At 43.2% G+C, this 12,911-nt stretch overlaps 1 protein-coding gene across 1 annotated transcript in view; it reads left to right on the top strand.

Annotated features, from left to right (window-relative positions):
* Positions 1-2,313: 2,313 nt before the first annotated feature.
* Positions 2,314-12,911, top strand: part of GSTUM_00008788001 (uncharacterized protein) — a gene marked incomplete at its 5' end in the record, with an annotated part of 23,206 nt that continues 12,608 nt past the window's right edge. Inside the window, one exon of the mRNA XM_002840280.2 lies at positions 2,314-2,350. Coding sequence (XP_002840326.1) covers positions 2,314-2,350 — 37 coding nt within the window. The remainder of the gene's footprint in view (positions 2,351-12,911) is intronic.

Here is a 12,911-nt window from a genome sequence, read left to right as displayed (position 1 = left end):
GAGACTTCGGAAAATGGAACAAGATATGGCTTACAATTATACTACTATTACAGCTCTCAATGTTACTATTACCAGTACCAACAACAACTCTAACAGCCAGCACATAGAGTCAATAAGTACCAAATATATCTCTATTCTAAGTTCTTAAGAGTTTGATTGAACATGAGAAAAGCTTCATGTATCTATTGCACAACTATGTACTAAGCTCATTAGTGATGCTCATCATTACAAAGATAAACAACACAAAGTTTCCTATACCTTGGCACTGCTTACAGGCAAGGTTTACATTCAGGTTCTTTTTTTTGTTGATACTACTAGCAGTACTATTAAGCTTGAGTCAGTTAATTCCCTAATCACTCTCCTGGAGAATGCATTTGGAGATAGAAATCATGTTGCAACAGTGGAAATAAACCTCCAGAACCTGCCTCAGTGTCATGAATGTAGCTTGGCAAGGAAAGGATTTTCATGTGATATATGATTATGAGTCATAGGTATGATATTGTTTCACGCGTATGACTCATTCAAGTTATATGACATATATTATGTTATGATTTGTTATCTTCTGCACATGACTCAAGTATGAGTCATGGGACATGCGCCTAGTGAGTGTGCCTTGCAAGTATGCCTTGTGGGTATGCCTTGCACATATGGTTTATGTTTCGCAATTGACCTCATTACAAGGTCATGGGTTTTATGCATGTGACTACTTGGAGTCATATAACTTATTTATTTCATTATGATTTGGTTTTGCACATGTAACCACTTTGGGTCACATGAATTGAAGTGGGAAGAACACTATATAAGGAGGCCGGTATGGTCAAAGAGGATAGGTTCTTCATGTTTTATTCTAAGTACTTTTCCTACTTATTACTATAATAAATATAAAATACCTTTATATTCTTTATCATTATCACGACCTTTATTATCATTATACCAAGAGAACTCTTCATGAATGAAGGTTAAAGAAAGATAACGATAAAGGTTTTCGATAGGAGACAGATATCTTGTAGTATCAGTAACATAGGTATCGGCCTAGAGCTATCGTAAGACTAAGAAGAAGAGAAGTATTGTTCCCCGTTGCCAAGAACTAACCATCCAAAGGGGGATTGTTATATTATAAAATGTCGCCTAGAGCAATGCTAAATGATACAAGGTGGCTTTCTTCAAGCCAGACTGGGAAGGAGATATTGACATTGACAATCAAAATCTTAATCTAATGGGATTTAGCAATGCCCTATATCACGTTTCAGCAGAGCCCTAGAGGGCAGCAAGTCCAGTGATCCCTGAAAATAGATCACTAGTCGATAGTTCTATACCAGAACCCCATGACCTGAGAGAAAGTTGGAAGCCGCAGTACGGGTGCTACTGGCCCTGACTACTCCAGTACCAGGTACCAGTATACTTGGAATAACTGAAAACCAGTTTTAGACATTTCTCGTAGCAATACAAAATACAGTACAAGGAAATATCTAACGGCCAAAAGCAAAAGAACTGGACAGGTACCAATGAGCCAAAGATAAACTACAAATATTCCTAGTACAATGCAAAGAATATTTCGCTATCAAGAGATATGGAGAACACTACAATGAGATCAAGATTCCCTTTGTGGAATCTCTATTGAGAGGGCTTGCTGGACAATGGATGACGCCTTTCTAAGCCGGAAGGAAACAAAGGGAACGGATCACATATGTGGAATTCAAAGCAACCCTCTTTGAACAGTTCGGCGATCTCAACGCCAAGGAGATAGCAAGACAGAAGCCGGATAAACTCCAACAAGGAAAACAGACATTTTTGGCATACTGGTACGAATGTTGACTATTAAAATATGAGGCAGAATTTGATGATACCACCCTCTACATCATCCTGCTAAGAAACTGTAGTGAAAGAGTATGAGTAACATGGAGAATTTCTGACCTGCATTACACAACCTCAGAATGATTTGCAAGATGGGCAATCAATGAGGAAAGTAAACTGTACATGGTTTGAAACAATTCGGAAAACACCATAGTACAAATAGTGGTTGAACCATCCATGAACATGGATGGAACTTTCAGAACACAAGCAATACAAAGTGAATGCAGAATGTTGCCACTAGGTGAACCAATAGAAGTAGACAAATCAAGAGCAGGACCAGCTCTGAATCTATCCAAGGAAGAATATGTTAGAAAGATGAATAGGAAACTCTGCTTAAGGTGCAGAAAAGCAGGATATTGGATACGGGAATGCTGAAGCCAATTCGACAATGGATACCAGGAGACAAAGGCAGCTTGAAACAAGTGCTTTCTGTTTCAGAAGAAGTGCAACTTCTGCAAGATGATTGCCAAGGACTTATCGGCGGAAAACAAAGAGGGTCCCCAGTAAATGGTAGTCTGGGAGATACAAGATGCAGACCTGGAAAATCAATCAAGTTAGCGAACTACTATACGGCACTATACACGCAATGAGGAGAAAAGAACAGAGATCATGTGATGAGCAAGACGAAGATATACAATAAAAAACACGAAAGAAACAAAAATATATACAATACTCAACTTGGAGGCTACAGAAGATTTTATCAACAAGGAAATCTACGAGAGATATGACCTTACCACCAAGCAAGTGAAGAATGTGAAACAAGTCTACTTAGCAGACTGGAAGCTAAGCGCAATGGGTCCTACAACCCACATGGCGGAAGTATCTATAGACATTGACAGCCATAGGGAAAAGGCAACCATCTAGGTAGCAATTCTCAAGAACTATGAAATAGTCCTAGGGATGCCATGGTTAAGAAGACACAATGTAACAATCGATTGGTACAAGAACAAATTGTCCTTCACCAGTGAACAATATGCAACACAATGTCTCAACAGTTCACCCATTGTCTACTCGATACCAATACGAGGAGCAGAAGAAGAAAATTTGCATAAAATGTTTGCCAAGATGCAGTAAGATAAGAGAGTCCAGATTCAAAAACTAAACCAAGGTGTAAAAGTGCCTATTAAGGATTCAAAGAGAGTGGCAGGACATGACCTGTATGCCAATAAGAGAACCAAGATACCTGCTAATGGGCAGGCAATGATAGCAACAGGAATTGCCATTGGACTACTAGATGGAATCTATAAATGGATAGTACCCTGCAGTAGTCTAGCAGTCAAATATCAACTTATGACCAATGCAAGGGTAATCGACGCTGACTATACAAGTAAACACACGATGGTCTTAGCCAACCTGACTCTAGAGAACTACAAAGTCCAGAAAGGTGATCAAATCGCACAGTTGATTATTGAAAAGATAGACAATAAAGATCTCTATGAAGTAGATCAATTGGAAGAAACCATAAGCAGAAACAAGTGGTTTAGAAGCACAGACTAAATTGAGCCCAATACAACCGAAAGAATTGAGATCAAAAAGATGACAGCATAGACCATTGGAAGGTACTATCAAAGAGGAGACACTACAGGAAATCTCAAATAGACATAAGAAGACGAAAAAGCTGTCCTAGCAAAAATCAATATCAGCACTGAGCTAGCAATCCAAGACAGGAAATATCAGAGCAAAAAGAGAAGAAAAGAATTAATTCTGAAAGAATATTTTCAATTCACGAATCTATTCTCAGAAGAGGAGGCTACTGGGCTACCACCCAGAAGACCAGGAATCGGCTACGAGATTGAGCTTGACAATGACAAAAAAACAGGAAAATCAAAGGAAATTCCCTATAAGAAGGTATACCCACTATGAGAGGCAGAACTCGAAGAACTCAGAAAGTACATCGAACAAAATCTAAACAGACGATGCATCAGCGACTGCTTTGCATTAGGAGGATCTCCTATACTATTCATCAAGAAGAAGGATGGAAAAATGAGACTCGGTGTCAACTACAGAGCCCTCAATTTGGTTACCAAAAAAAATCAGTATCTGCTACCATTGACTGGAGAAGTATTAGACAGATTACGATCAGCAAAATACGTAACCAATTTGGACATCAAGGATGAATACCACACCATATGGATCAATGGAGGAGACAAATAGAAGACCACATTCACCTCAAAATATAGAATATTCGAATACTTGGTTATGCCTTTTGGGTTAACCAATGCACCGGCTTCATTCCAACGATGGATCAACAAGATACTAAACAAGTACCTCGATATATGTTATATCATATACCTGAATGATGTACTCATCTATTCGGAAAATATGCAACAACATCAGAAGGATATCACCAACATCATAGCTGCAATACAGGAATCAGAAATGAAGATCAAACCAACAAAGTACGAATTCTATAAGCAAGAAACCGAGTACCTCGAGTTCTTCATCAATAGAAGCGGAGTTAAGTTCGATCCAGTCAAAATGGCAGCAATATGGGATTGGGTAAAACCTAACAGCAGAACATATGTTCACTTCTCATAGGATTCTGCAACTTTTATCGAAGGTTCATAAAAGGATTAAGCAGGCTTGCAGAACTGCTCTATAACTTAACCAAAAAAGACAAGAAATGGGAATGGGGAGAAATAGTACAAAAGGTATATGATGCTATCAGGACACATCTGACATCGGTACTGATACTGGTCTATTTCGATATAAACTAAAGAACAATGATCGAAACAGATGCCTCAAAGTATGTATGCTCAGGTAAACTTTCTCAACAATGCAAAGATAGAAAATGGAGGCCTGTATCTTATCGGTCCAAGAGAAGGACCCCTGCAGAATGCAACTATGATGTTGCAAACAAAGAACTATTAGGGATAGTTTAGTCATTAAAGGAATAGAGGAGATATGTCTGAACAATGACTATCTAGTCTTGGTTCTTACTGATCACTAGAATCTGGTCACGTTCATGAATGCAATACTCTCTGGATGTGCGTCAGTTGATGGTTTCATACATTACTGATGGGGTCATCATGCTGGTAGTAGAATCTTGTAATACTGCCCAATACTATATGGGAGAAATACTCACAAACTGTGATTGTGTAGTCAGGGCCAGGGCAATTGGATTTAGTGCCCTCAAAATCCAGTGGATTGGGTTTGGGGATAGGGTGGGGGAAGCAATAGAGTTGTTGGGAGAGATAGTTTTGCTTTTTGATGACCTGCGGGTTCTCAGATATAGGTTTAATGTATTTCTTAAATTTTCTTCTCATGTAAGATATTGGTTGGAAAGGGGATTGGGTGTCAGGAGAAGGATTTCAGCGTTGGGAAGGAGGTTTGGGAGTGTTGGGGGATTGAGAGCATGGGAGACTTACCACTTGGTACAGGTAGCTTACCTTTCAACTATCTACTATGGGCTTGAATTTGTAACTGACCATGCATCATATGTGAAGCAAATTCAGGTCCACATTAATGACTACCTCTGTTCAGTATTTCAAACACCTATGAAGCTAACTAACAACATACTATTAGCCCAGTTCAGAACACCACTGGTCACTATTCAAGGCAGGAACATATAATGGAGATGCTATAGCCGGTTCATTAATTACTAATACTGTAACCAACATCTATAGTTCAGAGAGATAAGGCTACAGTGGAAGGAGGAAGGCATAGTGGTACATCAGCAGACCTCGAATAAGGAGCTTACCCTCCACCCTACAGTTTCAATTGAAAAAGGCAAGACAGTGATGGCTGCATACCACCATTTACTGTCTGCGGACCTTTGTACATCTTTGGATGTGGATATATACATAGACAGATCCAAGACCTCTGAGGAGGCCCCAACACCTGGTCAAGATGTTGACTCAAAGGAGCAGGCGGCTTGGTGTTTCTTTCTCCGTACCCAAGACTGAACTGATGCATTGGAGGACGCCCAGACAAAGGGACCTCAAATCCACTCTCCCCATCGTCATTGATGGTCTCCTCTTCCGCCCCTCTGGGGTGGTCCAATGGCTCAGACACTGGTTTGATTTGGCCTCCTGCTCCCTCCATTGGGCTACCAACACCCACTTCTCGAAGCGTCTTGCACTAGCCCAGAGGGTTTTCTCAATGATCAGAAGGCTCTCAGGTCCCGGCAAAGGACTCGCCCCCTTCCTCTGGCATAGGCTAGCATCCTCCCTCCTTGCACCAATTCTCCTCTTCGGTACAGATTTGTTCATGCACTCAGCCACCATGACCGACCGGCTTTCCGTCTTTTGGAGACAAGTCCAGCGGTGGGTCACCAACTGTTTCTCCGAAACCCCTACAGGTATTCTCCCCTGTGAGTCGGCCCTTCCACCGGTCCAATGCCTTATCGAACACCATCAGTGCCTAGCGGCACTTAGGATAGTATGCCTCCCCCCAGAAAGGAATCCAGCCACTGCACGGCTGCACTCCTCCTTCCCCACGACTTCTTGTTATCATTCCCCGGAGGACCACCGTAGCTTGACGGTGGGTCTTACCCCAGGTTACAGACCACTAAATTGGAAAATCCCCAAGCCATCCCCTCCAGTAAGGAGGCATTTCCCGCTTGATACTATAGCCCACAGAGTGGTAGGGCTAGTCGGCAATCTCTCTCGTGTCCCACCAGTATTGCCTGCCCTTCTCCCTGAGCCATTGCCCTCCGCAGCTCCTGGAGACCCCCCTTTCCCGGCCCTCAAAAGAGGCTGCCGATAGTTGCTACTAAATGTCTGAGTAAAGCAGTACCCACCACCACCACAATACGCATACTCGCCCACGCTGTCGCCCCACCCCTTCATGGGGTTGGGGAAATTCGTGGCGGGCTGCATCCACCAAATAAGGTCTGGGAAGAGTTACCTGGCCACCCACCACTCTTGGAGAGACCCGGATGCCCCGGACACCTGCCCCTACTGTGAGGAAGGGCCTGAATCTTTCCACCACGCCATTCTCAACTGCCCCTCATGAACCAGAGCCAGAGACGCCCACCTCCTGGGGGTCGAGTGCTTGGATGAAGGAGAGCCAATCTGGATGTCACCAGCGCTGCTTCATGGCCTGGCCGCATACATCTCCTCCACTTCAACCGGCTTTCCCCCAGACATGCCTGCATTCAGAGATGCCCCCTCTGGGGCCCGCACCGTCGGGCAGCCCCTTTTCTCCCTTGGCTAGTCCCTCTCGGCCTGAGCTAGGGGTGTTGGCGTACTTGTTTGGTTTCCTTGTTTGTAGGATTTCACTTTAAGTTTAGTTTGAGTTTTTCCCTTTATAATAAGCTATTACGTGTTTTGCGATATGGGCTGTTCGCACTTTTTGGAGGCACTGGTTTGATTTCTTTTGTTTTGTTTGTTTGGGATTAAGGTTTTGTTTACGCTATAGCTAGCACTGCATGCGAGTTCTTATACCTAAACAATGAATACATGATTATAAAAAATATAAAAAAATAAAAAAAGACCTCTGAGGAGGCCACGCTCCGTCGCTCCTATTTTCCTCCCACATAGTTTGGCAACACCACGTCAACTATTGTGGGCCCCCCTGACTCCCCTCTGCCCCCTTGATAGTTCCTACCTAGGGGCATGGTTAACTCTTCCATCCTCTCCCACGTTGGCCTCACTTGTCTCTTGTCTGCTTGATGGGGGAGTTATCTGGGCTCGCCCAGTAGTCCTGTCTTGCTAATAGGGGCTCACTTAGCATTAGCACGGTCGGCCTCCACTCTTCACTTCCTGGCAGTACTGGCAGTAGTGGACGTCCTTCTCCCCACTTGCACGATCCCCGTTGGGGAACGCCTCGGCTAGTAACTTTGGGGTCTGTCTCGCGGTGAGATTGACAAAAACTCTCCTAGTCGCACGGTTCAGATTTCGGTTGCCTTCCTCACCTCGCCCTTCCACCTCCCTACCGCCAGTGGGATCCCTTCCACTAAGTGACACTATCTCTCGGAGAACAAGGGACTACATGAGAGATGCAGTAATACGTCAGTTTGGTCTGCGGTCGGGTTTGCACTGGGGCCTTTGGCCCTACCTCCACTTTCCACTTTGGTCGCATCGGCTCGCACCCTACTGCCTTCCCTCCTTGGCTCATACCCTACTACCTCCTCCCTCTGCCACGTGGTGTTCCGGGGTCTCGGCCTGCTGCCTGCCCGTGGTCGATCTTTGGCTAGCATCTTACTGCTGGGCTGCATCCCCTCTGCCAAACATCCATTCCTTGGGCCTGGCACCGTAGCCTCTGTTTTTGATTGGCAGGCCATAGTATTGCACTACTTCTGTGGCTTAGCTGATTGGAGGCGCTCGGCCTTAGGGCTCATCGCTGGCCACCCACTTCAGGGGTGGTTCTTTAAATAACGGCAAATCTGGTGGTACGGTGTGCAGTGGTTGTTTTCTTTTGTGGCCCCTACAGGTCTTGTAGTTTACAGGATGGAGTTTTTCCTTATGCTTTCCTGCCTAGCTTGTTTGGTTTCCTTCCTGTTGGCTACGTGTAGTTAGTGGGTGGGGTTTTCTTTCAGACGAGGTATCTTCTTGGGACTTTGGTTGGCTTCTAGGCGAGACCCTTTCACGTTCAAGTCGTGAGGCCTGCGGGCTGGGCACCTGAGTTGATCGCCCTTGGAGTGTGTGCGGTTGGGCCTATACCAGCGGGTCTTGGGGGTACGGGTCTTCTCTTGGTCCGGAGTGGAGGGGTTTTCTTAACGCCATAGCTAGCACTGCATGCGATATTCTTGTACCTTAAACAAGTAACTAAATGATTATAAAAATAAAAAAAAGACCTCTGAGGAGGCCAGTGCAGCCTGGGCGGTATTTGCAAAAGGGGCCTTGACCCATGTTGACAGGTACTCAGTTCTCCCATCATAGAGCATTGTTGAATGTAAGTTGTTTGCAGTTGTGTATGCCCTCCAACATGTACAGGATATAGCTAAGAGGTACCCTGTTCATGTGTTTTTAAACTGTATGCTGGCCCTCATCCTTATCGACAACATGTTCTCTAATAGTAACTCAACTGAGTTGTGGGAAGTTATGGTGCCGCTGTTGAATGCCTTCTCTCACATCAGTCTCGGTTGGGCTCCTGGTCATATGGCCATTAACAACAACAAAATGGTCGACCTAAAGGTTAAGGTCTGTGTTCAGTGTCCCTTATGCCCCCTGCTTTGGAAATGGGTTAGCTTTGGAATCGGTCACGTGGCCCTGGCTCGAGAGCTGTGCAAGGCGGAATGGGGGACCTGGCATGCTAGAAAAGGACACAGGTACTATGCCCATAAATCCAAGTCGCCCCAACAACTCAGGAGCTTTACCCGCATGGACTTCAATGTTTTATTAAGGATCCAAAATAGGACAGGCATGGTCGCCCATGACAGCTGTAATAGGAAAGAAGATTGATGCCACTGGACTGAGTACCCCTGCTATGCCAGAGGGCGTCCTGCTGATGAACACTTATATAAAGATTTGGCAGTCCTGAGGTAGAAACATCGATAGATAGATCATGTGTGGTTGGGCCTTGAAATTTCTTGTCATATTGGTGTTGTGGGTAGGAAGCTAGTTGTGGCAGGTAACCTCTTTGACGGCACACTGATGGTAGAAAGGGACGGTAGAACTGTGGTAGTAGGAGACCCTACGACTTGCACCTGGTGCGAGAAGAAATATGACCGTAATGGTTGCCTCTTGCCAGGTCAGGTGACAATACTGAAGAAGTGGTTCATTTTACCCAATCAACGATGGTGTGAGTATCCCTACTGTGGTGTTGCCATTTCCGCTGTAGCTACGAAGAAGTAAGCCATGTTCGCCGAATACTTTAAGAAACAGCCCCTGTATTTATAGATATGTCATAATCATTTCTGGCATTCTCAATACCAGCAGTGCGACGAGCTGAACATGGCAATATGAACATTAGTGGTCTTGAGGTGGGCTAATGTGAATGGGTTACTGAAGGAACCCTGTTGCTCCTTCTGTAGTTTGGTGTTGGCAGGAGGATACTTGAAGCGTGGGTTTCATTACAAGAGGACAGAGGTATGTTGGGATAGACTGTATATTTCCTTTGTTAAATATGTGGAACAGATTGTGTTGGAGGCAGATAGGGGTGAGAGCATAAGATGGAGGTTGGGTAGCGAGGTAGGAAGACACGTGAATTCGAGGCAGTACTAGTCGTTGCAAGCACCCATGAGCCTACATAGGTAGTCATTTTTGGATTTATGTTTGGAAGGAGCAATTGCCTGATGGAATAGTCCATGGTAGTGGATTTTAGATAGTTTGTTTTTATGGAGCGTAGGAGAGACTAGTCATATGTCAGTGTTGGCTGTACAAGTATAAATAAAATTAGATTGAATTCTAAGTAAGTTTCCTACTTATTACTATAACAAATATAAAACACCTTTACACTCTTCATCATTATTACGACCTTTTTTATTATTACGCCAAGAAAGCACTTCACAAAGAAGAGTTAGAGAAAGTTTATGATAGGCGTTTTCAATAGGAGATAGAGGTCTTGTATTATTGGTAACATAAGCATCCATCTAGTACTATAGTAAGACTAAGAAGAAGAAGAAGAAAAGTAATGTTCTCCGTCACCAAGAACTAACCATCCGAAGGGGGATTGTTATAATCGGCGACTTTTCTGTTTCCAGGTCATGTGCCTGACTACCCCAATGGATATAGTTTATTGATCTCCTTGGCCCCTTACAGCATGAAGCACACATGTACTTCCACTCAAGTCATAAATACCAAGTTGATTCCTTCATTTCAACGTTCTTTTTTGCCATTAATTTTGACTCCTAGAGAGTATGTCTCTTCTAGACTACCCAAATACTGTTGTTGTCGGTACCCATGAAATGACCCAGGTTATTTCTTTATCTTCACCTAGTGTTCATAGCTTGTTACCTCTTGGAACCTGAGCGGCAGAAATCTATCTAGGATGGTGAACTACCACCACTATTCTGGGCCTTAGTGCCTTGAATAGGCTGTTATCTGCCCTTATTGTAGAAACCTGAATTTATCCCCAGCACGTTTTGTACTCATGATATTTCTTCTTGCAACTAGTACAATTGCCTGCCTGCTTTCTTTCATCAATTATTGACTGGGGGATTTCTTCATGAGCCGTTTTGCAGTTTGTCTGTGTCAACTTCATAGTCTCAGTAGACCTCTTTGCCTGTTTCTCAGGCTCTGGTTCCCACTTCCTCTTTTAGGAGGGACCACCTCCTTTTATAAAGAGTTTCTCCCTTTATACCTTTGGTTGATTCTTGTCTGCTTGTTTTTTGTCTGAGAATATTTTTACAGGTTTTGGCTTATCTAGATCTAGCTGGTCCTATTCCTGCTATTTCTCCTCATTCCTTCCTGTTTCCTGGACTGCCTTTTCCCATTCTGTATCTGTATCATATTTATTAAGGAAAAGTCACCGTCAAAACTTAGAGGACAACTTTCTTTCTACTGCCATACACTAGGCTGGTCCTTATTTATTGCGTTATAATTGGTTTATGAGTTTTCACACATGACCTTGCTATGAGGTCATGGGTTTTGAGCATATGATTTGTTTATTTTGATTTGGTTTCACACATGTGACCACTTTAGATCACATGACTTGGAGCAGGAAGAACACTATATAAGGAGGCTGCTACAGCTAAGGAGGATAGGTTCTGCTCCTTTTGTTCTAAGTACTTTTCCTACTTATTGCTATGACAAATATAAAATACCCTTATACTCTTTATCATTATCACAACCTTTATTATTGTTATACCAAGAGAGCTCTTCACGAAGGAGAGTTAGAGAAAGATTACGATAGGTGTTCCTAATAGAAGACAGAGGTCTTGTACTATCAGTAATGTAGGCATCGGCCTAGAACTATCGTAAGACTAGGAAGAAGGAGAAGAGAAGTATTGTTCCCTGTCGTTAAGAACTAACCATCTAAAAGGGGATTGTTACATCCACCTTATTCCAGAGTTAGTCCCAATTTTCATCCTAGCTGGTCCTCCTCCATGTTTTCATAATTTCCTTTGTCATCTCTATCATCACTCCCATTATATGGACCACCACCTAGTATTATTGCGGTTGGAGGTTCTCCCTTTCTTTGTTTTCCCTTATCTCATTCAGGGGCTTCCTCTGATTCCTTCCTTTCTGCAGCATCTTCCCATTCTTCTGTAACTGACTCCAATTTAGCATGCTGACCACTCGCTTGTCCACTACCCAATGGTTTAATTCTGTCCAGGAATAGGACTAAGGTATCAGATATGTGAGTTTGATTTCTTTGAATAATACAGCTAAATTGGCCATAATTTTCTGCATCCCATTCTTGTTAGACTACCAGATTGGATACCTGACTTCGCAATGCTTGATTCTGTTGCATCTGTTGTGCTCTGAACTCCTGGAAAGCTCATTCCAGGATAAGGTCTCATTCAAGAGCTTCTTGCTGTAGTTGGATGGTTACTTCCTCATCACACTCTTGTAATGCATCATGTGCTACCAATTTGGCAGCAATTTCCCTGTTAATCCTTTCTTGAATCTCTCAGATGTTTGCTTCTACTATTGTATACTGATGTAACATAACAGCAATGTTACTGTCATGTATGTCTTGTCCTTCCAACAATCGTGACGGGATTTATATAAGCCCTTGTGCGTTGGCCTGTGAGTTAGCTGGCAGAGTATGGAAGGCTGTCATGAATGTAGATTGGCAAGGAAAAGGTTTTCACGTGACACATAGTTATGAGTCACAGGTATATTATTGTTTCACACATATGACTCATTCGAGTCATATAATTTGTTATGTGTGGGATTTGTAATAATTTCGCACATGGCTCAAATATGAGTCATGGGAGATACGCCTGACGAGTATGCCTTACAAGTGTACCTTGCAGGTATGCCTTGTACATATGATTTATGTTTCGCACATGACCTCTTTATGAGGTCATGGGTTTTATGCATATGACTTAGTTGAGTCATATGATTTGTTTTTTGTGTTATGATTGGTTTATGAGTTTTTGCACATGACCTCGCTATGAGGCCATGGTTTTTAATCATGTGACCATCTTGGTAACATGACTAGTTTGTTATGATTGGGTTTCGCACATGTGACCTCTTTGGGTCGGTACCCACACGGGACCCAAC

Source organism: Tuber melanosporum (genome assembly GCF_000151645.1).
Source record: "Tuber melanosporum whole genome shotgun sequence assembly, scaffold_5, strain Mel28".
NCBI lineage: Eukaryota > Fungi > Ascomycota > Pezizomycetes > Pezizales > Tuberaceae > Tuber > Tuber melanosporum.
This window is presented reverse-complemented; position numbering and strand designations above follow the sequence as displayed.